This window comes from Cryptotermes secundus, unplaced genomic scaffold (genome assembly GCF_002891405.2).
Source record: "Cryptotermes secundus unplaced genomic scaffold, Csec_1.0 scaffold1385, whole genome shotgun sequence".
In the NCBI taxonomy this organism is placed as follows: domain Eukaryota; kingdom Metazoa; phylum Arthropoda; class Insecta; order Blattodea; family Kalotermitidae; genus Cryptotermes; species Cryptotermes secundus.
This window is the reverse complement of record NW_019729915.1, coordinates 211909-234770: the sequence shown is the minus strand read 5'-3', so window position 1 is coordinate 234770 and position 22862 is coordinate 211909. Positions and strand designations below refer to the sequence as shown.

Genomic DNA, 22862 nt, shown 5'->3' with positions numbered 1-22862 from the left:
GTTCAAGCAGGTAAGGTTGAAGCTTCTGGTCTTTGAGATCCACCCACAGCATGTTTTTGTTGTAATCGCAAACAACCACAGGCTTTATTTCTGGCTTGTTTGCACGATTAACAACCACACGCATATCGTTTTTATGGTATTTGGATATCATGGTCACCCTTTTTTTGTCTTGCCATGTCTCCTGAGTGCTGAGCACAGTGTTCACCTTTTTTTCAATATTTTTCTCTAAGGGAGGGACGTTTTTCCTGTTGGGACATAAGGTTCCAACACAGTCTGTATTTTTAGACTTCAAGAAACGAGCCAAATCAGAGGAGTTATAAAAATTATCCATCCACACTGTGTGTCTGCGACCCAGAAGATTTTCTAAGAGTGTTACTACAATTGCTGTAGTTTTGTTTGTCTCTGCAGTCACATACTGATTTGTTAGTTACATTTCTTGTCCAGTATAGACAAGAAAGGACCAAACATAACCACAACTAGACTCGCAGAGTTCAAACGTTTTGATACCAAATTTCGCAGCCTTGAGTGACAAGTACTGCTTGAAAGACAAACGACCTTTCCATAGGGTCAAAGATTCATCTATGGCAATCTTGTGACCTGGAAGATAGAGAATTTGAAATTTTCTATTCTGGTGCTCAATGACGGGATAAATTTTGAAAAGTCTGGAAGGGCCTTGGTACTCATTTTGCTTGCTGTTGTCCGAAAAATGCAGAAACCTCATTATGGCCTCAAGTCTTTCCAGAGGTAAGGTCTCTGCAAAAAACGGAGTGAACAGCAGGCGGTTCTTTGAGTAATAAGACCTCAATGTAGGCCTCTGGTTAAACGCTTTCAGAAATACTTCAATATTTATACATTACAACCATGTCACACTATTTCAACGTACGTAAATATTACCGAATATTACTAACTGATTAAAAAAAACTGTAATCTCCACTGAAATTAACTAACAAAAATACCACCTACTTAGCTTTCCCACGCCATGCTCACTTACAAATCAAAATTAATTCCGGTAGTGACCTCCCTTAGACAACACAACAACCGGAAACTAGCTTCAGATTTCAAGCAAGCAACTGATTGTATTAAATACAATCGGTAACATATGTGCAGTAAATGATATATTAATGCAACAGGATGCTTAAATAGAATATTAGGAAAAGAAAACATTGGGTGCATCCGTTATTCTATGACAATTTAAACCGAGGCACTTCCATTGTTTCCAAAGAATTTAACATGGAAGTCTAAATCGGTCTAAATACTGAACGGTTGCTTAGAAACGCTTTGGCCATTCACGTTACAGTATTTTAAATACGATTCACGATTAAAGCGCGAACTGTGATATTCCAATTCCGAAAAGCAATTAGCACGCTTAATGTTTAAGATTTTGGAAGATCAATATAAATTGTACGAAGTAGGTGAACATGATTGGGGAATGCTTACGATTTCTGATAACATACTTGAAGAACTATCGGAACTAAATTGTAATAAACATATGAACCATTTAGTTCCTCTAAGCCATTTTTTCGAGCAACCACAAGTCAGTGAAACTGAGGTAAGGAGCCAGTGTTCCAATGGAAGGTTTGGTTTAGGTGTGGCAATATAAAGTAGACGCTTTGAAGATGTACAAAATTTTAGGAAGGAAGTGGTATATAGAGTGCAACATTGTATTTACAGTAGGTAGTGGGAGCATGGGACCGTGAGTGACAGCCCCTTCCTCTGTAACTCCAAAGCCTCTGCAAAACTTTTATTTAAGGAAAGTGAATGGATTCAGTAATACACTATTAATTCATAATTCTGAATATACTCTCTGAATGTTTCATTTGTTTTCTTTTTTTAGGCTCAGTCATCTCTTTGGGATGCAAGTTTCATTGTGTCTAAAGTGAAAAACAAAGATAATGATGACAGTATACCTTCTACTGTGATGGAAACAGAAGCAGTTACTGGTGATGGAGATGAAAAGAGAAATATAGAAGGAAGTGTAGGCATGTTTGTTGGAAACCCAGGTAAAGATGTGAGTGAACTAGAAGTCTGTAGTTTTATAATCGAGGGTGTTGTAGTGCTTAGACACGAAGAAGATAATCTGATGCTGAATGTCATTAGTAACTGTTGCATATTTGCTATGAGATGACTTACCCTCATTAAATTAATTAATGGTAATGCAAAAGATTTTGTATATATGTATGAATGCATGCACGAACACTTCTGTTGAGATCACAAAGTCTTTGCATACCAAAAGAGATGAAAGATATCTTGTACAATTTATGTTACTCCTACAGATATCTTGGGTTTATTGAGGTTACTTGTTTCTTCACCTATTTTTAGATCTCTTGTTAAGTACAGATGATACATAGCATCAGGCTGGGATAATACAGTAGTACAATGGAACCTACCTGTCAAAGTACATAGCATCCAATCCTAGAAGACTGTGATCTTCAGAATATCATGTGATTGTACTTTTACTTCAGTCCTTACATCATTTTAAATTTTCATAAAAGCTTTTGTGTCTTCAGCTGATCATAATCTGCTTCAATATTTTATTTTAATTCTGTCATTTCAATGCAAACAAGCTAACAATGTTACATCTTTGTAAAATCAGTTTATTTTATTGTAACTTAAGTTTGATACTCGTTTTTTTTAAATATTTTTGAGGTGGAGATGGTTTACGAAATGAGTCACTAAACCTGATATGCCATTTGGATGAGCAGATGGCCACAGTTGAGCAGTTGAGCAATGCCTCAGAGCAGCAGGTGGCGTACGTTTTGTCAAATTTGTCAGATGCAGGCCTGTGTCACGTGTGCACACTTTTGTGCTCAATGTCGGCAAGTGAGCAGAGCAAACTTGGGTCACTTGTATGTCGACTTCTTCTTGTGCCCAGGGTGGGTAATGCCACTGATCTCAAAATATACAATAAACTTTTGTGCTCCTAATAGATAAATGACTGCTTCTTGTATGAGATTTGAGACTTTCATAGTGGTAAATATTCATATAGTGACCCTCCAGACTATGACACCAAGAAGCATGATAGGTGGTGACAACATTTGAGAGGAAATTGGCTGTCACAATCTTCAGGGATGTCTGCCTTGAAGAGGGAAGCTGCTAGTTCCTCGAAAATGTTGGTAACCACCTATGAGACTACACAGAAGACCACAGTCAAAATGTCACTGCTGTGAAATTCTCAGATCTTACCCATTCCATTTGATGCTAATAACTTACACTGTTGAGGTCAAAAGGTTAAGTTGACCCTGTGCATAACTAATTAAGTACTACACCATGAACACGTATGAGGAACTGGATATTAATATCTCCATATTTTCTTGACTTCAGCACTAGTTGGAGGTGAGTGGTCAGCTTCACACCCCAGCTGCTTTTACCCCCCCNCCCCCCCCCCCCCGAGAAAGAGCCCCTGGTACCCATTGGATAGGAGGCTGGGCGGACCCCAGAGCCTGTCTGGACGATGTGGAGAAGAGAAAATTATTGGCCCCATGGAGACCCAAACTCTAACCCCTTGGTCGTCCAGCCCATAGCCAGTCACTGTACTGACTAGCACTGTTAATTAAACTAAGCAGGCCATTTGTTGGAATTAAGAGTGCATTCCTTTTTTTTTTTTAAACCTTTAAAGAACTGTGTATTTCTAAATGGTTTATTACTGGATGCAACACTCCACTGGATTGCATCCCTGCTTTATATGCAGGTGTTCAAATTTTAACCTTGAGACCAGTTATTCTTGCTGAAGGTGCTGTTGGTTTTCTTCAATCCTTGCAGGTAAATGCCATTAAAATAGCTCAGTTTAGGTAACAACAACTTCCTTCTAAGGCCTTTCCATTTCGTTACTCACTCCAATCCTATAATTAACACCATATAATCTGCTATTCAATGTATTGTGAAATAAAAAAATTATCAAACATTATTGAGATTTCTAACCCCAGAACTTCTTGTTTATCACCTGAGCTGAGTTCGGTAAGGCTACTATATAATGTTTCATTTATTGTTACAGAGATTTCTTTTAATGTACTGTCTGCATTATATTTGTTGTACAGCTTCAAGAAAATGGTCGTGAATCTTGCAGTCGTACTGTTATAAACGCATTAGTGAAGTTCACCAAGTGCTTACCGCATCTCAGCTGTACTGAAGTTTTGCTCCCTGTAATGCTCACACCACAAACCATTAATGAAAAGGATACTGTACTGCAAATTATCACAGAAGCTCTTAGCTCTCAACATAAGGAAAACTTATTGAGGTAACATAACAGTTTTCTGTTTATGACGACAAATTCCCACCAAAATATCTTAGTATCTGCCTACCTACATAAGTTGGCTGTTATGTGGCAGTGTATAATGTAATATATTGTGACATGAAAGCCAGAAGAGACAGCTGTTGCTAGGCAATGGCTGGTAACCACATGCCCACACCAACAAACACGCAGGCCATCACTAGGCAACAGCCTTCTTGCATATCATGCAACAACAGAGGAGCTGTATATTGAGGACCAACAGGACAGACCAGTCAGTTGCTGTCATGAGTTAGTTGTGAGACAGTCGCCATCCAGCAAAGATCTGAGACCAGAAGCAGAGGAATACCCATTGTTGGGAGCTATTACTGGTGAAGACACAGAAGACTTCATGTGTGATGCAGTACAGTGATTTGTAGTGTGTGTAGATCAATGAAATTTTCATAGTTACCATTAATTACAAGTTATAAGTGTTCAATAAATTAGATTATCAATCCAGACCCCATGTCTCCTCACTAACACATGCCAATATGTTCTTTAAATAAAACATGAAATTTATGAGGTTCATTTTCTTCAAATTTCTAGTGTTCATCTGATAACATAAATATGATATATGACAAACCCATTGTTTTTAAGAGAACAGCATTGCACTGCATGCTAATAAAATGCACTAGTCTAGATACATTCTGGGATGTGACACTGTGTAGTCTGGTAGATTTTTATCAGCGTTCTGGAGAAACTTGCTGCCTCAATCTTCAAGGTTTCTACCTTTAACCATTTAAAGACTGAATTTCCTCTGAATATCATATAAAAATTCAGTTCATACCTCAGAGGAAAAACATTACATCTCCACTACAAAGATCAGCCAGTTTAGTTAAAGAATTGGTGTCTATTGTGACAGTCACATGAAACACTTGCTCTATGAGCAGAGTGCATAGTTTTAATATGTTAAAGCTTGTGGTACATATAGTAGCCACTGGGCCATAAAGGGTTAATATGGAGGCAGAAAGTTCCTCTGAAATGTTGGTACCTTTCTACCAGCCCACACAAAATCACATACCAGAAGACGGTAATCTTCATTCTTTCAACTTGCAAACATTCACTGCAGTGTATATATATACTCGTATCATGTTTAAATAACCTACTTACCAACTAGCCACAACTATTATAGTAAATCAGTGTCATAAAATAAGCAAAGAAAATACAATCCGCCTGTGTTCTTGATTTACCAGTTGCTAATTATTTTCAAGGTTATATTCATTGTTGAAAAACTAATATTTCAGTAACAAATACAAACCTGATTCAGAAGGAAATTAAGAGGAGATTGAATTTGGGTAATGTTTGCTACCAACCATTCTAGAACCTTTTGTCTTCTCTTCTGATGTCTAAAAACATAAAAATTAGAATATGCAGAACTATAAATTTGCTTGTGGTTCTGTATGGGTCTGACGAGAACAAGGCTCTGAGGATAATATTCGAACAAAGAGAGATGAAGTGACAGGAGGTTGGAGAAGACTGCATAATGAGGAGCTTCATAACATGTACTCTTCTCCAAGTATAATTAGAATGATCAAGTCAAGGAGGATTTGATGGTCAGGGCATGTAGCATGAATGTGGGAGAAGAGAAGGGCATATAGGATATTGGTGGGAAAGCCATAAGGAAAGAGACCACTGGAAAGACCAAGGCATAGGTGGGTAAACATTATTAAAATGGATCTCAGATAGGATGGGATGGTATGGATTGGATCGATCTGGTTCAGCATAAGGATCAGTGGAGGGCTCTTGTGAACACTATAATGAACCTTCCAGTTCCACAAAATCCTGGGAAGTTCTTGAGTAGCTGCACAACTAGCAGCTTCTTAAGAAGTGCTCAGCTCCATGAAGTTATTAGTTTTATTATAAAGCCAACAGAAGCTTGAAGAGATTAAGTAATATTTATGCAAACATTCTGTTTCTGCCTTTTTAGCAATGAAATTGGCTGAAGTGGTAATGCTTCAGGCTTCTGTTCAGGAGGTACCTGTTTTGAATCTTGACCTGGGAAACCAACTATTCTGAGGTCTTCATAGTTTTCTTCAGTTACTCCAGGCAAATGCCTGGATGATACCTTTAGTTAGACCACAAACACTTCTTTACATCTTTTCCAATTCACTATTCAGTGTCATTCAATCATTTGGTACTAAACAGTCTGAGTTATTGGCAGCATTGTTAAATAACCTAAAAAAAATAAATTTAGTCTTTCTACTTTCTATATGCATTACTTAGTAACTTATCAGCACACAGGCTTATGCAATGTAGTCTTTAGGTTAGCAGTGAAAGGGTTAACACCTTAAGTGAAAATATATGCTGTTACAGGAGTTTTCTACAATGTGAACCAGAGAAACTTGATGAATGGCAGATACGTCTCCTGCAAGAACTGATATCCCCGACATGTGGCGATACAGCAAGACAGCAGCTAGTCCAGCTGTTAGTAACTTCAGCCAATGACTTAGCACACAACACTCGCTTTACCAAACTCCTAATTAGTGTTATACAGCAGCTAGGGCCTGGAGCTCCTCCTGATGTCCAACAAAAGTTGGCAGAGGTGGTTAGCAATAATAAATCTGTCTTGAAGAAAGCTGCCAAAAAAGCCCTTCATGCCTTGTAGTTTTTGTAGGAGCTCATCTACTTTGCCTTGGTGAACTTCAGTCAAAGATCAGGTTAGCTGCTGTGTCTAAGAGTTTGTCGTCATTCCGAGTGAGTACTGAGCATCAAACAGGACATTCGGAGAAGAACTTGTTTTCCTTCCTTCAAATGCTTTATTCTATATTATGAGGCTGGCAGGTATTTTAAATTTATAATTTAATATAATTTAAATGTATAATTTAGTTATTCATGGATTTGTGAGGATAACTGAGGGGCTATTTCAAGGAAATGGCAGCTCCGGTCTAGAAAACTGAGATTAACAGCTGTGGAGATTCATTGCACTGACCACACGACACCCTCTATCTGCTAAAGTTGACACTAACTTTGCTGACAAGTGGCGGTCGCTCAGTCAGTATAGTTCACTTGTGGACTACAGGCCATGGAGTTTCTTTGTTTTTTTTTATGTATTTGTAACATTTCCACATGCACAGATTTGTACTTCATTGTATTTACTTGACATAACCTCAAAGCTTTACACTGTCACAATGTTTATAACTGCTGTTATTGAATCAGAAATGTTTCATGCAAAATTTGTATATATTGTGATATCTCTGTATAAAATTTCATATAGGTAACTCCAGTGCTTCATTTATTATTGTCATCAAACAGGAAGCTAAATGCAGGTTTTGCATGGCTATGTTACTTATTTCCTTATTGCTTATTTAACAGCGCTATCAAAAGCTTGTTAGCATAAAACTGTATGATGATTAAGGAGCAGTGAATTGAAAATTATATAGAAGGAAGCAACTGTGACCTATTTCAAGGTTCTGGCATTCATCTAGAGGGACTTGGAACACCATCAGTCATTATATGAAGAGTTCTATCTCCTGGGATACAGTGTCATGTAGTCATGTAGTCATTGATGTCCTTTGGAAACATTGGTTGAGTTTATTCAGGGCATTATATCCAAGAAGACAGAATTCTCTGTAATTACAACCAAAAGAACCTTAAATCCTACATCAGTCAGGATGAATAGTTGAGTCCCAGTCAAGATTCGAACTGCACACCCTCCAAATGCAAGTCAGAAGTATCATAGCTTGAGCCAACTTAACTGGTTGACTCTCCTCATCAAACAACCAATGAAAAGTAATATTCAGTCACAATGTGATAGCGAGTCTGTCCTGAAAGCCCAGCTGTGAAGATCATTCCAGTATATTCTGTGATTTGGTGGGGAGTGTCTCATGTACTTAACAGTCTAGCTGGATAGCCAATACTAGAACAGTAAGTTACAGAGGATGTGAATTGGTGGGGTTATACTGTAAATACATGGCAACAAGTTTTGAAGTAAACATGGACATCTATGGACAGCCATACAGGTTTGTTTGAAGTTTGAGGATCTCATGATGGTGACTGTCTTAGAATATCTCGCTGTGACATTATGTGGTCTGGTAAATGTTTAATGATGTTTCTGAGGAACATACTCCTCCATCTTCGGGGCTGAAGGGAACTCTTACTGGTTCTCTTAAGGCTCCTACTCAACCTATATCTGTACCATAGTTTCTGTGCTCAACTCTGCTTTCTTCTTGGCTTGATAACCCCCCCCCCCCCCTGTACTCATTGTACAGGAAGCTGGGTTGGCCTCAGAGCCGGTCTGGACCACATGGAGAAGAGAAAATTCTTGACCCTACCACATGCTAATACAAAACTAAAATTTTTAATCTTGTTTGTTCTACATTTATAAGGCATAAGAAGCACCAATCATTTTTTTTTGTCCATATTACATATACATGCAGGCAGCTTTTCTGACAGTAATTTAAGAGGTAAAAAGATCACTATGTTTTAGTTGCACTTAATATTCACATTCTGTTACCACTGGTGACTTCATAAGTTTTGCTTAGTTTCATGACATTTATATTTGCTTTAATCAGTCTTCTACTTCATCTCCAGCAACAACTATAGGACACTTACCATGATCAGTGAAACAAGTTAGCGCCAGGGTTTTCTTCTGCTATTCATGTCGAGATAGTGACGATTCTTTGCCATGCCCCGAAGTTGTGTCTGCTGATGCTGACGCACCTCATAGCTCCCTGCCAACATCATATAAAAGGCTAATGCTTGCTATGCTGTTATTATATATGAGTATGTAGGCAGACAGAGTTGGTAGCAGTTATGAATAGGAGCATAAGATGGCAGCAGTAAATGGCAGTACTTGCATCTGTATTTCTATGTCCACATTTGCAAAGGAGTTCGTAACACTTACTGCATATTGCCATCTTATAAATGTAATTGTCTTTCCACAACTTTTCATGTTATTGAGACCACATTTGTCTAACAGAATTTGATTTCATGGGCAAAAAATTATGTATTCACACAGAACTAGTTAGTGGGGTAATGACTTTTGCCACCTGAAATATCTACCTTATTTTTCATGTTACTGAAAAACGTTTCTGACAAAACTTTGCATTGTATCAAAGAGCATATATGATAAGACAAGTTTTTAGTATTCTGAGGTGTTCATGGAGATATCAAGGTCACTTTGAATTTTGTAAATGACATATTTTTTCAAAAAAAGCTGGAAGGTTTCAGGTTCGATTCCTGATGAGGTCACTGTTTTTTTTTAAATTAACCTAATCCTTACAGCCACACTATGGCTCTGGGGTCAACTGAGCCTCGAACAGTAATGAGGACCAGGAATTTTACTGGGGATAAAGACTGGCCAGCGCGTAAGGCTGACAACCTCACCACCATCTGTGAGCTGATTGTCTAGAAAATGTGGAAGCCTTGACATCTCACAACCTTATGGACCTCCACAGCGTGTTACAGGGATAGCTTTTCCTTTTAGTGCTGTCCAGAAGACAGCAACAAATTCATTGACATACTGTATTCCATAAGGTTGTTCAAGATCACAAAAGAGAAACAGCAAAATCTGGGCTTCTGTTGTTTTTTCTTCTCATATTCCTATTTATTATTAGGCCCGACTTACAGAATTTTACAATAAATGCTTAAAGTGATAACCCTGGACAGCAATACAGTGTTGTAAACATTCAATGAAAGGCTCACATGTATAAGGGAGATATTTCACCTGGCAGAAGTGATTGCCCCATCCTGTGATATACTATATAATATATGTGCGTCATATAAACTTATTAAACCTGTTAGTAACAAATGTAATAATGTAAAATGTTTGTTTGCCAAGACCCTTAATTTCGTTCCTAGTATCATATTGTTTTCCCCCACCTTTGAAACCTTTATCCTACGGGCATTTAAATTCCGGTATAGGCAGCCGTACGGAATATATTTAAATACCCGCGATTAGAAATCCGTAAAAATTGAAGTCACTTACTAAATTTGCTCCTATTTCTGCAATTTCTGTGATAAACGAACGAAATAAACACTGTTTTTTTCTCGAAAGAATATAGAATCAGATATTGTAATTTACAGATTGTATAAAACATGTTAAAATTTTTGCATTGACTCCAAAAAGAAATTTCCCAATTTTTTTCCTTCTCTGCGAGAATTCATACGTTCTGGACACCCCTGAATGCATCTGGTGGATGACGACACTTGGCAACATTGCAGTTGTTGTTGTGTCTATCAAGGTTATCTGAGTATAACTGACGTACCGCTTTCGGAATGTGGATAGCGGACAGTGAAATAATCTCAGTGTCTTACTTCGCTCTCAGCTACACAAAGTGTTTACTGTTATACGGTCAACTCTAGCATTCTTTATGCATGCGTAATAGTTTCAAGACACAGCGGAATAGGTCCGTGGCTGTAATGGTTCATTCGAAGTACTTTGAAAGTTTGATCGCAACATGACGTAATTCTATTAGAATAAGGAGTGGGCGAATGAAATAATCTCAGTGTTTATCGAGCTGGGCTGCACACTACGATTACTTTCCTTATACAGTTTCATTACACTGAGTGCTTGGTTCGTAACTGGAAGTGTTCTGTCTAGCTATTCGTCGGCAACCTGGGGACCACCACACCAGCGTGGCACGAGGAGTGTGAATAATTATTCAGGTGGAGCTGTGGGCAAACTGTGGCAAACAGTTATAGCATCTGTTGTCGAACCTGGAAATGGACAAATAAGCTATTTTTCCATCTCCTTGAGCTGAACAGTTACATCCTGTTGTCACACAGAGAATTTCGTCTCGCTCTTGTGCGGAAAATGCTGGAAGGGGTCCACCTCGCCATCAACGGCCAGGGGTCGAACCCCTGCCGTTTTATGGGAGATATCTCGATTATAGAAGGCCAAACCACATCACTGGCCGACTTCCTCTACTTCGCAATTGAGGTGTCGTGTGTGCTTTTCGCGTGGGAAACGAAAGACCGTCCGACCAAAGTGCGTGAAGTGCGAAATCGGACTCTGCATTTCCGGATTTTTTTGAGAATTCCACACGAAGGCAACATTCCGGCAGATGACGCAGGTGGGAAGACAGACCCTCCATGCAGATGGTGGCCAAAAATTACGAAAGTAGAACATCATTTTCTACGTTAAAATTTAATTTTATATAACGTCCGCACGCGCGGACTGTGCGACCACATATGGCGTCATTCGTACCGCTGCCTTTATTTTTGCGACGACATACGTTGTCTTTAGTCGTTTAAAGGTTAATCAAGAGGGGGCATGTGGTAGGGTAGTTGGTTGAGGCACTATGCTACAAGCTGAAAGATCGCGGGATCGAATCCCAATGAGGTGGATTTTTTCAATTTACCTAATCCTTCCAGCTGCACTATGGCCCTGTGGTCGATGCAGCCTCTAATAGAAATGAGTACCAGGAATATTCTTGGGGGTAAAGGGCAGCTGGCCCATAAGGCTGACAACCTTACTGCCATCTATGAGCCGACTGTCTAGAAAATGTGGGAACCTCAACATCTCACAACCCTATGGGCCTCCACGGCCTGTTACAGGGATACCTTTACTTTACTTTTTACTTTTACTTTGTTAATCAAGACAAACTGAAAACTGCTGTCATGACACACCAGTCAAGAAACATGGTGTGTGGTGTGTGAAGCGTAACTGTTACTGGATGAACCCCAATACACAATTTTCACTTACTAGAATGAGCACTTTTATCGATTTGTGATGACCTGATTCTGTGAAGGGGGCAGGCAGCTCTCACTGGACGGTTTGTGGGGAAGCAGCTACTGCGGCTCCTGGAATCAGGTATGAAATGTAATTAAAGAGTGTGCAAGGTGGATAAATCCATCCGTATGATCATGGATTCTTCTTTCAGGGGGGGTCAGCCAGGAAATTTAGTTACCAATTTAAATCTCTAAGATTATTTTTAGTGGGTGAACCAAAATGTTCAGGAAAGAAGAGTACACTTTTTAAATACTTTGTTTTATCAATATTTTATGTATTTCCTTCCCTTCTTCGATTTAGATTTCTCCCAAAAATCCAATGAAGGGGGCAGATGCCTGGCCCCTCTAAAAACAAGTTTGTGACAACACATATGCTTGCTACTACTTAATGCCAGGGGCACAGTGAGAAGGCCTGCCAATACCACATAAATTGTTTGGTGCAATAAACTGTGTATGATACATAAATAAAATAAGTTTTCTAAAAACACAATAATTTAAATTCCTTTATATTCCATTAATCACGTTTGTAACAATACATTCTTACACTTACTGTAACATTTTACGTTCAATTGTTCTCCTCGTAGCAGCAGAGAGTGGTTTCGGGACAGGCTGTCGTGCAGTTTGTTTGCGTATTCTATCCCGGTCAGCAGCAATGATTGCCATTTGTTCTGAAATAGGTAGGTTGAAGAATACTCCATGCAGAGCATAACATGCTGCTGTCACCTAAAAGAAGACAGAAAAATATAGCTCAGAAGTGTCATAAAAACAGCAAACAACCCCAAACATGGCTGTCTGTTGTACCACCACCACTGCCACCGCCACCACCAGGTCCTAGACAGCAAACTCTACCTGCTGGAAATGTGTTGAGAGGAATTTAAAAACTGTTGTCTATAACAATGAATACATTAAAGCTTGTAGTTACAAAATTACTCTTATATTTCATTTCATTTATTCACCTTCCATAAATCCTGTCAAGAGTACATTCTCATGCGGATGTGGAGATCATCCTTGTCACAGTCACAACTAAAGATTACAGTTTTCATCCAACAGCATGCGCATTTGTATAAAATACTGATAAGCATGTACAATATAATAAATAAGTTAATTTTAGTAGTAAAACTAATGGCAAACTTTATATAATTCGTACAGTTTTATGCAAGTCTATTAATTAAAAATTCAATAGTTAAAACAATGTCATTAATGAATCTTGTGTAACATACATCAATTATATAATAAATTGAAACAAAGACTAGTATACAGTAATATAAAAATTGTGTATATCTAAAATAAGCATCTAAAAACCAGAACACAGACTGACAACCTTGTCTTCCTTTAATTGTAAAGCAAGAAAACTACAGACAACTATACAGAATATGGGGCACAGAACAGTGTGGAAAACCTTACCTGCTGTATGAGGCGGCGATGCAAAGCAACATCTTCAGGTGTGACATCAGACCCACAATCATGATGCATCTGCAGTGCACACAACAATGTATCCCGAATAGTCAAGATAATGTTTTGAACATGAGCTGTCCGGAACAGTCTACGAGTCAGGAATCCGCGAGCCGCAGCTGTTATTCGAGTGGCTGCAACCTGATAGCATAATGTTATTATAAGTGAAAAATATCAATATGGCTATAACACAAACATGTAAAGTTTTCAAGAGAAACAGGACTCAGCACATTACTGCCCAATTTACTAGTTTGTCTCCTATGGTTCTAGACAACCAGCAGCACTATGAGAGCAGGAACAAACTGAAAGAGGGATAGGTGGGTGGGTGGATGGTGCATTAGCAAAGATCACAGTCTATTCATTTACAGGCAATCGGCTAAGAATGACTGAAACATACAGACATCTCACCTTTTCAAGATCACAGTGATTCAATCGAGGTGTTCCATGTAAAGCAGCTGCTTCCTGAACAGCTGGAAACAATTGTCTGATGCAAGGACTACGACCCTGAATGCTGTTGTTTTGTCTGTCCTTGGTGTCAACACCATTATACCCATTCACAAATAGGCTACTAGGAACAGAACCAGGAGGAAATTCTGCTTCTGTCCTGGGTGTTGATGCACTTTCTGAAGTTGGTAAATTTGGCACTACTGCAGAGGTACATGAAAGAGGAAGACCTGCACAATTAACATTATGAATGTCCACTTTGTTTTTAGTATTTTCTTCACCACTATCACTGTTATGTTTCTGTAGTATATTCAGGTCTGGTGGAACTAAAATTTCAGGACTTGTGCTTTCAGTTATACAAGGATGAAATGAATGTTCTGGTAGATACTTTTCTGTGCTCTCTGATTCTGATAACCTACAATAACTTCCATCTTGTAAAGCATTCTGGGGGACTTCTTTCACTGGCTCACCCTTGTGACTTGATTCGTGTAAATGTGGTGTCATTTCATTTGACCCTTGTGTTCTGTCTTGTAATGGGTCTTCATATAATCTACTGTCAATCACATTCTGTCCCACGTCTGTTGAAGGTGAAATACTTTCTAATCTTTTGAAATTTTCATCTAACAGAACACATTTACCATGCATGTCATGTGCTGATGTCTCTAAAGCGTCCACACTCCCCAATGACAAGCTTTTACTTGATAAATCAGAAGCAGCTTGATTAGCGGAAGAACTAAAACTTTCATTTTCATGTCTTGTCAAATGGTCACATGCTGAAGTCTGTTGTGATAGTTGATTCTGAGACCCTGGTGGATAAAATGGTGCAGAATAAACTTTACAGACTTCAAGCATAAGTTCATTCTGCTGCTGAAGAAAGGCCTTATGCAATTCCTCTTGTTCCATTTGCTGTTTTGCCAACAGAGCAGCCATTTGTTGGCTATGCTCAGATTGCAAGTGCAGGATCAATCCTTGTACATCCTGCCGAGTGGATAAAGGCACAGCCGTAGTTTCGTTTATTTTCTTTGGGCTTCCCTGAGATGCTATAGATGGGTTTTCCATTGGTATATCCTTCAGATTTTTTGTTGGGGACTTTTTCTGAGATATCTCTGATGTTTTAGTTTCCTTGGAAGCTGCTGATAAAATGATATTTTTGCAAATGTGTTTATTTTTCTTTCGCGGTGAAGGCTGTGGAAATGTTTTCACTGATTCTGTGGACACAGCTGATGGCAGACAATCCAGTGATGCAAATGGTGTCAGAAGCTTGATGGGGCTTGATGTGTTACTAGTGGGGAGAGAGGAATTTTGGTGTGGTTGATGATGAGTCAAGGAGGCACTTATGGCAGAACTGACAGCAGAAGAATTTATTTTCTTGCCAGAGTTTGTGTTCCTGTTGGGTGATGCCAATAATGAATTACCTTTCTTTCTGTTTGATTCCCATTTCATTCTGACCTTACTGAGATCGCAGGCTTTCCTACATGGTTCTGTTGAAATGTTTGAACTCTCAGTCATATCATGAACAGAATTCTTTCCATTCTGCATCTTCATGTGAGCCACAAGCAGGGGGCTTGGAGCAATCAATGTGTACGAGTTCTGACGCACAAGTCTTGGTGGTGTTGTCTCTGGTTTCAGAACGTTCCATTCACTAATGTTGTTCACTTCAGTACTATCAGAATCACATGGAAATGTATTTACTGGGCTCAAAGAAGCTTCCAAGTCATCATGTTTATCTACAGTCTTGTGCTGAAGCTTCACTTTAGGTACAGTAAGGCACTTGACTTGGTTTCCTACGTGACAATTAACACTTTTGCAACTTTCACTAAAATTACTGACATCACATGTTGCACAGTCTCTACCCACAGGATATGTCATATTCAGGCTATCTGGCTGGTCATGCCACACAACTACTTTCTCTGTCACACAGACATTCTCTTTGATTGAACTAGTTCCCAGCTTGTCATTATCAAAGTTCTGTATGCAGTTTTGTTCTCCAATCTGATCACTTACAGAACTATGATGTAAAATCAAATTTGGTTCACAGACGCTTGTCAATTGTAAATGCTGCCCACCGGAAGTATTTTTGGAGAGTAAAGATCTTTGCAGTGCCACTATGTTAGACGTACAATGAAGTTCATCCTGCCCCGTCCACTTGGAATTATGGAATGCTGCAACATCTCGGTCTGAGGATACACTCCCGCTGCTCCCTGAAGTGTTCATATAATGATTGAGGTCTGTGCTGGAAGTCATGACCACAGAACTCACACTGTCTTCCAGATTATCAGGTACTAAGAGATGAGGTGTGCTACTGCTAATATACGTGAACCCAGTAGTTTCTGCAGAACTGTTCCTTGAGAAAGTGCACATATTCATTACAGCACTCCTGTCTGATTCCAAAGTACTAAACCTTACAGACTCTTCATTGCCACACGATTCTGACCGTAAGCTGTCAGAGATGTCCACAATCCCTTCACAGATTGTCACAGGTTTACTCGAGTATGTATCCTTACTGATGCAAGGAACAGTCTGTGTGGGTGTATGAGTTTTATCTGTCTTCTGACCACACAAAAGGAATGTTCCATTTATTCCTGTTTGAACCTGAACATGTTCAAGTGGGTTTTTAGAATTAATTTGGTTTTGAGAAGTAAATGTTTTATAATTTAAGGATTCACCTCTTGCCTCCGACGCACTATTATTTGAGCCATATTTGTGTCCATGAATATCATTACCACTGACAAGAAATGTTGATTTAAGTTTAACATTTTGTATAACTGGAGTTAAAAAATTGTCAACGAGGCAGCGATGAATGACAGTGTTAATTTGCCTCTGCTGAGTACTTTGTACTAAGTTTCCATTCACATCACTGTTGCTTACTGCTTGCTCTAACCCCTGCTGATTACCATTCATGACACTTACATTTTTCTGTTGAAGTTCCAATACCTTCTTACCTTCATTACTGATGTTACCACGTTGTACCTTCTCCCATGGCTTGTATCCAGCATAATTTGAATCAAAAATACTGTTTGACAAAATGAACCCAGAGCTTTGCTCCATGTTCTCTGGACCACATTTGTCAGGAATGCTGATGTCGTCTTCTCCCCCATTCTTACTGTTCTGGGCTGTTGAATCTTTGTTTTCTAAACATAAACCCCTTGTATCTCTTACATCAACAGTTATACGCTGCATGCAATTTTTGACTTCATTATCATGCAGTACTACATGTTGCTGGGTAGATCCCACAAGCAAGGCCGGGTTACTGTGGGTACCATCCTGTTGGGAACTTCCTGACATTCTATTTGACCCTGACACTAAATCAGAATTTGTGATAGTTTTATGACTTCTTTGTTCTAATTCACTGCAAGGTACCAGAGTATTGATCTTTGTAGTGTTTAATGATGCCCTATCTTCTGATGTGATCATTACAGATTCTGCTTCACCGACAGAGCCACTGTCAACTCTTCTATTGGCACACAAAGGATGGTCACTTGAAGCATGTTCAGTGCCAGACAGTACAGTAACTCCGCTGTCCACACTGCTCTTCTTAGTGCTACTGTCCTTCTTTATCCAACCTTGGAGTCGAGCATCTACAGCCATAGCTAGCTCCCTGTAGAGCCGCATTTCTGCTCTGCGCTCAGGAGTCATCTGTAACAACCACAGTGAACCAGCAGAATTCAATGAATATTTCAAATACTTTTCACATACAACAAACCTCACAGGCCTATTCAACCAACAGTGTTCCTGTCTCAACTATTTCTTATAAATTTAAATCTTCAAATGATTACTATCAAGAATTTTGTTTGTGTGATTTTATATCTTGCCAAACTGAAGTAAGTCAAGAAGAGATCAAAATGCTAAACTGAAACTGTAACACAGACAAGCTTTCAGATGACAAGAATCATATTGAAACATTCTTATAATTCAACTCGGTAAACGATATGTCATACCAAATACACTTCATTACACTAGTAAGCTGTGTATTGTTCATACAAGTAAAACATTGGGTACTAAGAACTGAGGTGAAACAATGATAATTTTTACAAATTCATATATGTGTGGAAAACCACAAGAAACTAAGACAAGACCAGTCTCTGGACAAAGACTTAAACTTAGCAAGCCCCCCACCTCCTCCCAAGTATGACATAGTAGTGTTACTGGCCCAACCATGGCATTCAGTAGCATGCATATGGGGCTGGTCACCAGACCTAACACAATACTTTCTAAACCTCTTAATCCATCAATTCATTTGGGTTGTCATAAAGCCTAACGCAAAGCATCCTAATTTTATTTACTTACTTACTCATGGAACTGAGCCCTTCTTGAGGAGCCACCAATTCTATAGCTACTCAAGAATTTCACAGCATTTTATGGAACCTGAAAGTTCATTGCCGTGTTCATAAGAGCCTTCCACTGGCCCCTAACCTGAGCCAGATCAAACAAATCCATCCCATCCCATCATATCTCTCTAAGATTCATTTTAATATTGTCCACCCACCTATGCCTTGGTCTTCCCAGTGGTCTCTTTCCTTCTGGCTTTCCCACCAATATCCTATATATCCTAATTTGACAATGAATTTAAATTTCTGTAATTTATTTCCAATATTATAAAATATAAAACAACTCCATCCAGTGTGACTGCACAAAGGACACAAGTTAGGTTACCAAATTGTCATTAATGGATATGCTCTATGTACTTTCCTTGGACGGCCATGCAATATTTAAGTGGGTGTCTAAATTGACTCCAGCTGACTGCCAAGATTATCAATGTTATTCTTTGAATGCACAAATGACTCAATTTTTTAAGCCCTGAAGGTGAGCCAGCTGGATCATGAACACTTGCCAACATTAGCAATACCGTATAAAACTTGGGAAATGCCTCTCAGAATATGAAGTATTACAAAATTTCATACACTGTGTCTTATAATAGTCAAATCTTCCCATAATATTTCACATTATATTGTTGCATCAAATTCCTTTCTAGTCCAGCGTAAACCTGTTAAATTTTCACAGCATTCTTTTGTGGAATACCAACCTCAATTATTCAAAGTACATGTTATGTTGGATGTCATGAGATCTTATAACAAGATTCACATGCAAGATATAATGTTTTGCTTTTTTCTTATATGTGCTTAAATTAGAGACCTGAAATGTTGGAAGGCACGTGGTGGGTTTCTGTACATCACATCATCTCAGTACTAATAAGATCATAAGGAAACATTCCTTTCTTGTTCAGTTGTGTATTACTTTAAAATGTCCCTTAACCTACCTTACGTTAAATGCAAACGCATGTACATCTTAACTGTCAGATTACATCACACGCTTTTAAAAGTGTGTCAATTTTCGTGAGGACATATCTTTCGGTACAGTAATCCTCTGAAATGTAAGATATGATAACGTCTCAACTCACCAATGGAGGAATAATAGGTTTCCCATTTATTTTCATACAGGACACATATGATGATTTACTCCCATTAGACAACGTTCTATCCATTACGATTATCTGCAGTATGGTAAATAAACTCTATACTATTGTTAACAGAGTAACGCGTGCGAATCTTTCACTTAACCTTTTCCAATTTCTTATGGAAAGTAACGATCTCAATGCAACTCGTGAAAACATTAGAGAGAATCGATATGGAAAAAAAATAAACACATATTATGACTTCCAGAGTATGAAAACTAAACACTTAAAACTCCATTATAAAAATAATTAGCTCGCTTGTAGCAAACAACACACTTTTCAAAGAGGGCGCCTTCATAAATTTTGTAGTCCATTCCCTGACCAGAGAACGAGAGAACCACTGACTCTATGGTAAAACTTTGCGTACTCTGGGTATTGCAGTGCTTGCTTCGAACGCATGCTGACGTGGGAATGTTTGAAACGTTTCGAGCTTTTATCGATTCTGGAAATACATCTTACTTTTTAAAACAATTAAATTAGCGAAATGATGGAATTTTTCATATTTTCTGAACTACTCCAATTTCCGAAAATTGACAATTTGCAAATTTCGACTTTCTTCGCTTGTGAAAGTTTCAGGCTTTTTATGCGCGTTTGCATTTACACGGTATGGGTTTTCTTTGTCTGGTGTGCAGTCAGCAGACTTCAGACTGATTTTGTCACATTCATTTCAGAATTTCACAGCTTTTCGTATACTGATTAAAACTGAATATGTCAGCAATTTAGGATTGCTGATTTCAAATTTTAGATTTTTTAATTCCTTAAAACATTAATAAATGAAAATTATCTTATTTTCCACATTAGTGGTTTTCCAAACAGTATATTTTCTGCTTCTCAAAACTGGATCCAAATGGTGTGGGGTTGCATGGAATGAGTATGTGTCCACTGAGCATTCAGCAGCAAGTGTTGCAGACACATGACCTATTGCACAGCATCCTTTTCAAAATTACTTTTTCAAATACAGAAAGAATACAAATGTATCAATATCACATGTAATAATAGACGTAGACACATAGCACTTCAAGGGGAAAAATTAACTACAGGTCTTTAACAATAAATTAGTATGGTATTAATTATACAGTGTACAGTAAAATGTACAGATTATTTACAATCCTCCTTTCCTTGCAGATTCTTATTTCTCTCAGTGTAATCCATAACACTTGGGTAGATATTATATATAACAGTACACACATTAAGATGCTGGGAAGACACAAAGAGTACCATAATACTGAAATTAATTTTAGGCAAATAGTAGGTTATTCTAATGTAACCCAGCTGGGAATATAATCTAATGATGCCATCTGTGACCAATGAGTGAATGTATAGAGCCATATTTTCTTGACCTCGACACTTGTTGGAGGCGAGTGGTCAGCTTCATGCCCCCACAACTTTAATCCTGGTGCCCACTGGATAGGGGGCTGGGTGGGCTCCATAGCCTGGACGATGTGGAGAAGAGAAAATTTTTGACTTTACCAGGACTTGAACTCCAACCCCTCAATCATCCAGCCTGTAGCCACTTGATATACTGACTGTGCTACCCCGACTCCCATACATAAAATATAATAACCTTTACACATGGCAGACAAAACACCGCACCTACATCCAAGAATTACATGATAACATGAATGCACCCATGCTGCAGGAAAGGTTGCCCAAACAAGTTGTTTGGACAAGTAGACGATACCCACAAGAAGAATGGGATTTAACTGGTTTCAACTAAAATTAATTAAGGTTGACCTATTCCAATTTTTAATTTTGTAATTAAGGAGTTTGCATCACAATTATATGATATTGTGACATACCATGCAATGCAGCAGTTTCAGCATAGAGGTAAACACCTGATGGGCATGTATGGCCGAAACATTTTGTGAATGAGGAAGTAAAGTGCATTAGTGACATATATATTACATGAAATAACTGATCAGTTTGATAAAGGAACTCTTATGCACAAAAAGGCCATGTGGAATGTCATAAAACAGGAAACAGAACTGTCAAGGTGAAAATGATGTAAAAATCCTGTCATCATTTGACATAAGAAGGTGAAAATGCCATTTTGAGTCATTCATTTGTGTAACAACTGGTCATAAACTATAAATATAAAATACAAAAATTAAAATACTTTATGAATACTAATTTACATACCCATGTCCAATTTTTTAACAGAAGCTGGTACATATGAGAGTAACTATTTGTATTATCAAAGCTAATCAACAGAAGTGAAACCTCAATTTAGATTATGACCTCCTGAACAGGCAGACCACCTGATAAGGATACATAAACGTCTTAATTATTACAGCTTCACGTAGTGTAGTAAATTGTGAATATGTTTTGAAGAATATACACCATTCATTTTGAGGGCACCCTGAGGCAGTAAGTTCATTCAAAATGTTCATAACCACCTACCAGATTACAAGGTGTCATAACCCAAAACATTGCAACATAAATATTCACCAACATGATTTTATTTTATGTTCTACATACCTTAATAATGAATGCTTTCTTTTTTTCTTTCAAAAATCAATTATCACACACATCATTTCAGGACCATGATAGCACTGTTCTGATCTCACAATTTTGTGCACTGACCATGTTCTTATTAGCGACTGTAAGAAATTAAAACACAGAAAGTTGGGATGACCTCTAATATGATATTCATATCATGTTTTGTGAAAATCAAACGCGTCAAAGTTGAAATGGGAACACACATACAACACTGTAATATCACAAGCCTACTTTTTTCCCCTTACGGATGGACTATGGAAATGGTCAAGTTCTTAATGTAAGTTACATAATGCTTAAAATGTGTTCATAATAAGCTCTAAAATACTCTAAATGTATTAGGGAGAAAATATAAAAAACAAAATGGTGAAAACTGGTCCCTCTTGGATTTCCTGCTCAATCTGAATATGCATTTTTTTTTTCATAATCCCAACAGAGATAACAAATTCACATATGTGAAGGAATACCCAGGGTGACTGAACTAAATGGGAGCCTTTTCATGGTTTCTGTGAGTGCACAAGATACATCTTCTCAAACAGCATTTTAAAAATAATGACCATTTATAATACATTGGACTTCTTGTTCAGCATAATGTAGAGTAGCAGAACAGATAATTAAAAACAATGGACAATCCAAAAATTTTCATGCTTCATTCAAACCCAAAAATCATTGATTACTTCCTGCTTGTGCTATTGGTCACTAAACAGTGGACAAATACCTTTCCAATAGAAGAAAGGAACCCTTGTTCAGTGGTAGTGGGTCACCATGAAAAGCAATACAGAAAAAGAACAAAAAGTTGCATCAAGGTGAAAATCTAATGCACAACACATTCATTACGGGAGGTTATAATTATAAAATAAGGGATTCTGTAAGTTCTATGGTTAATCCACAATAAAGGGTGTACTCTATACATAAAAAAACTGTTTCAGAACGTTTTAAATATTAAAATAAGTTGGACTTTTGATACATACAATAAAATATTTCTTGTGATACCTTATACTTAACATACATTTCATCATCATCATCATCAATAATCTGTCAAGACGACAGGTCCATAGTCTCTTCCAAAACAATTCCTCCACT

General features: G+C 38.1%; 2 protein-coding genes across 3 annotated transcripts; one reads left to right on the top strand and one right to left on the bottom strand.

The window, feature by feature from the left end:
• Positions 1-1218: 1218 nt before the first annotated feature.
• Positions 1219-7119, top strand: LOC111865847. 2 transcript variants are annotated; one of them, XM_023854204.2, is made up of 5 exons: positions 1221-1549; positions 1835-2000; positions 2647-2873; positions 4035-4234; positions 6578-7119. In XM_023854204.2, the coding sequence occupies exons 1-5, from the start codon at positions 1370-1372 to the stop codon at positions 6867-6869; spliced, it is 1065 nt and encodes a 354-aa protein (XP_023709972.1). In that variant the 5' UTR covers positions 1221-1369; the 3' UTR covers positions 6870-7119. The 2 variants fall into 2 exon arrangements, with proteins under 2 accessions (XP_033607901.1, XP_023709972.1); XM_033752010.1 differs by lacking the exon at positions 2647-2873 and having other exon boundaries at positions 1219-1549; positions 1835-2008.
• A 1403-nt stretch (positions 7120-8522) lies between these two features.
• On the bottom strand, positions 8523-19574 carry LOC111865856. Its single transcript, XM_023854266.2, has 6 exons — positions 19230-19574; positions 13796-17467; positions 13340-13528; positions 12486-12658; positions 11910-12007; positions 8523-8934 (listed from the first exon to the last, which is right to left on the bottom strand). The coding sequence occupies exons 1-6, from the start codon at positions 19311-19313 to the stop codon at positions 8834-8836; spliced, it is 4317 nt and encodes a 1438-aa protein (XP_023710034.1). The 5' UTR covers positions 19314-19574; the 3' UTR covers positions 8523-8833.
• Positions 19575-22862: the final 3288 nt, after the last annotated feature.

What these genes read in the sequence shown, in the direction of transcription:
- LOC111865847 (XM_023854204.2), top strand. Translation starts at nt 1,370, where the DNA reads ATGTTTAAGATTTTGGAAGATCAATATAAATTGTACGAAGTAGGTGAA. An exon ending in CACAAGTCAGTGAAACTGAG is followed by an intron (nt 1,550 to 1,834) that starts GTAAGGAGCCAG and finishes TTCTTTTTTTAG; the next exon opens with GCTCAGTCATCTCTTTGGGA. An exon ending in CATGTTTGTTGGAAACCCAG is followed by an intron (nt 2,001 to 2,646) that starts GTAAAGATGTGA and finishes AATATTTTTGAG; the next exon opens with GTGGAGATGGTTTACGAAAT.
- LOC111865856 (XM_023854266.2), bottom strand. Translation starts at nt 19,313, where the DNA reads ATGGATAGAACGTTGTCTAATGGGAGTAAATCATCATATGTGTCCTGT. An exon ending in ATCACTGTGATCTTGAAAAG is followed by an intron (nt 13,529 to 13,795) that starts GTGAGATGTCTG and finishes TTATGCTATCAG; the next exon opens with GTTGCAGCCACTCGAATAAC. An exon ending in ATTGAACGTAAAATGTTACA is followed by an intron (nt 12,008 to 12,485) that starts GTAAGTGTAAGA and finishes ACCTGATTCCAG; the next exon opens with GAGCCGCAGTAGCTGCTTCC.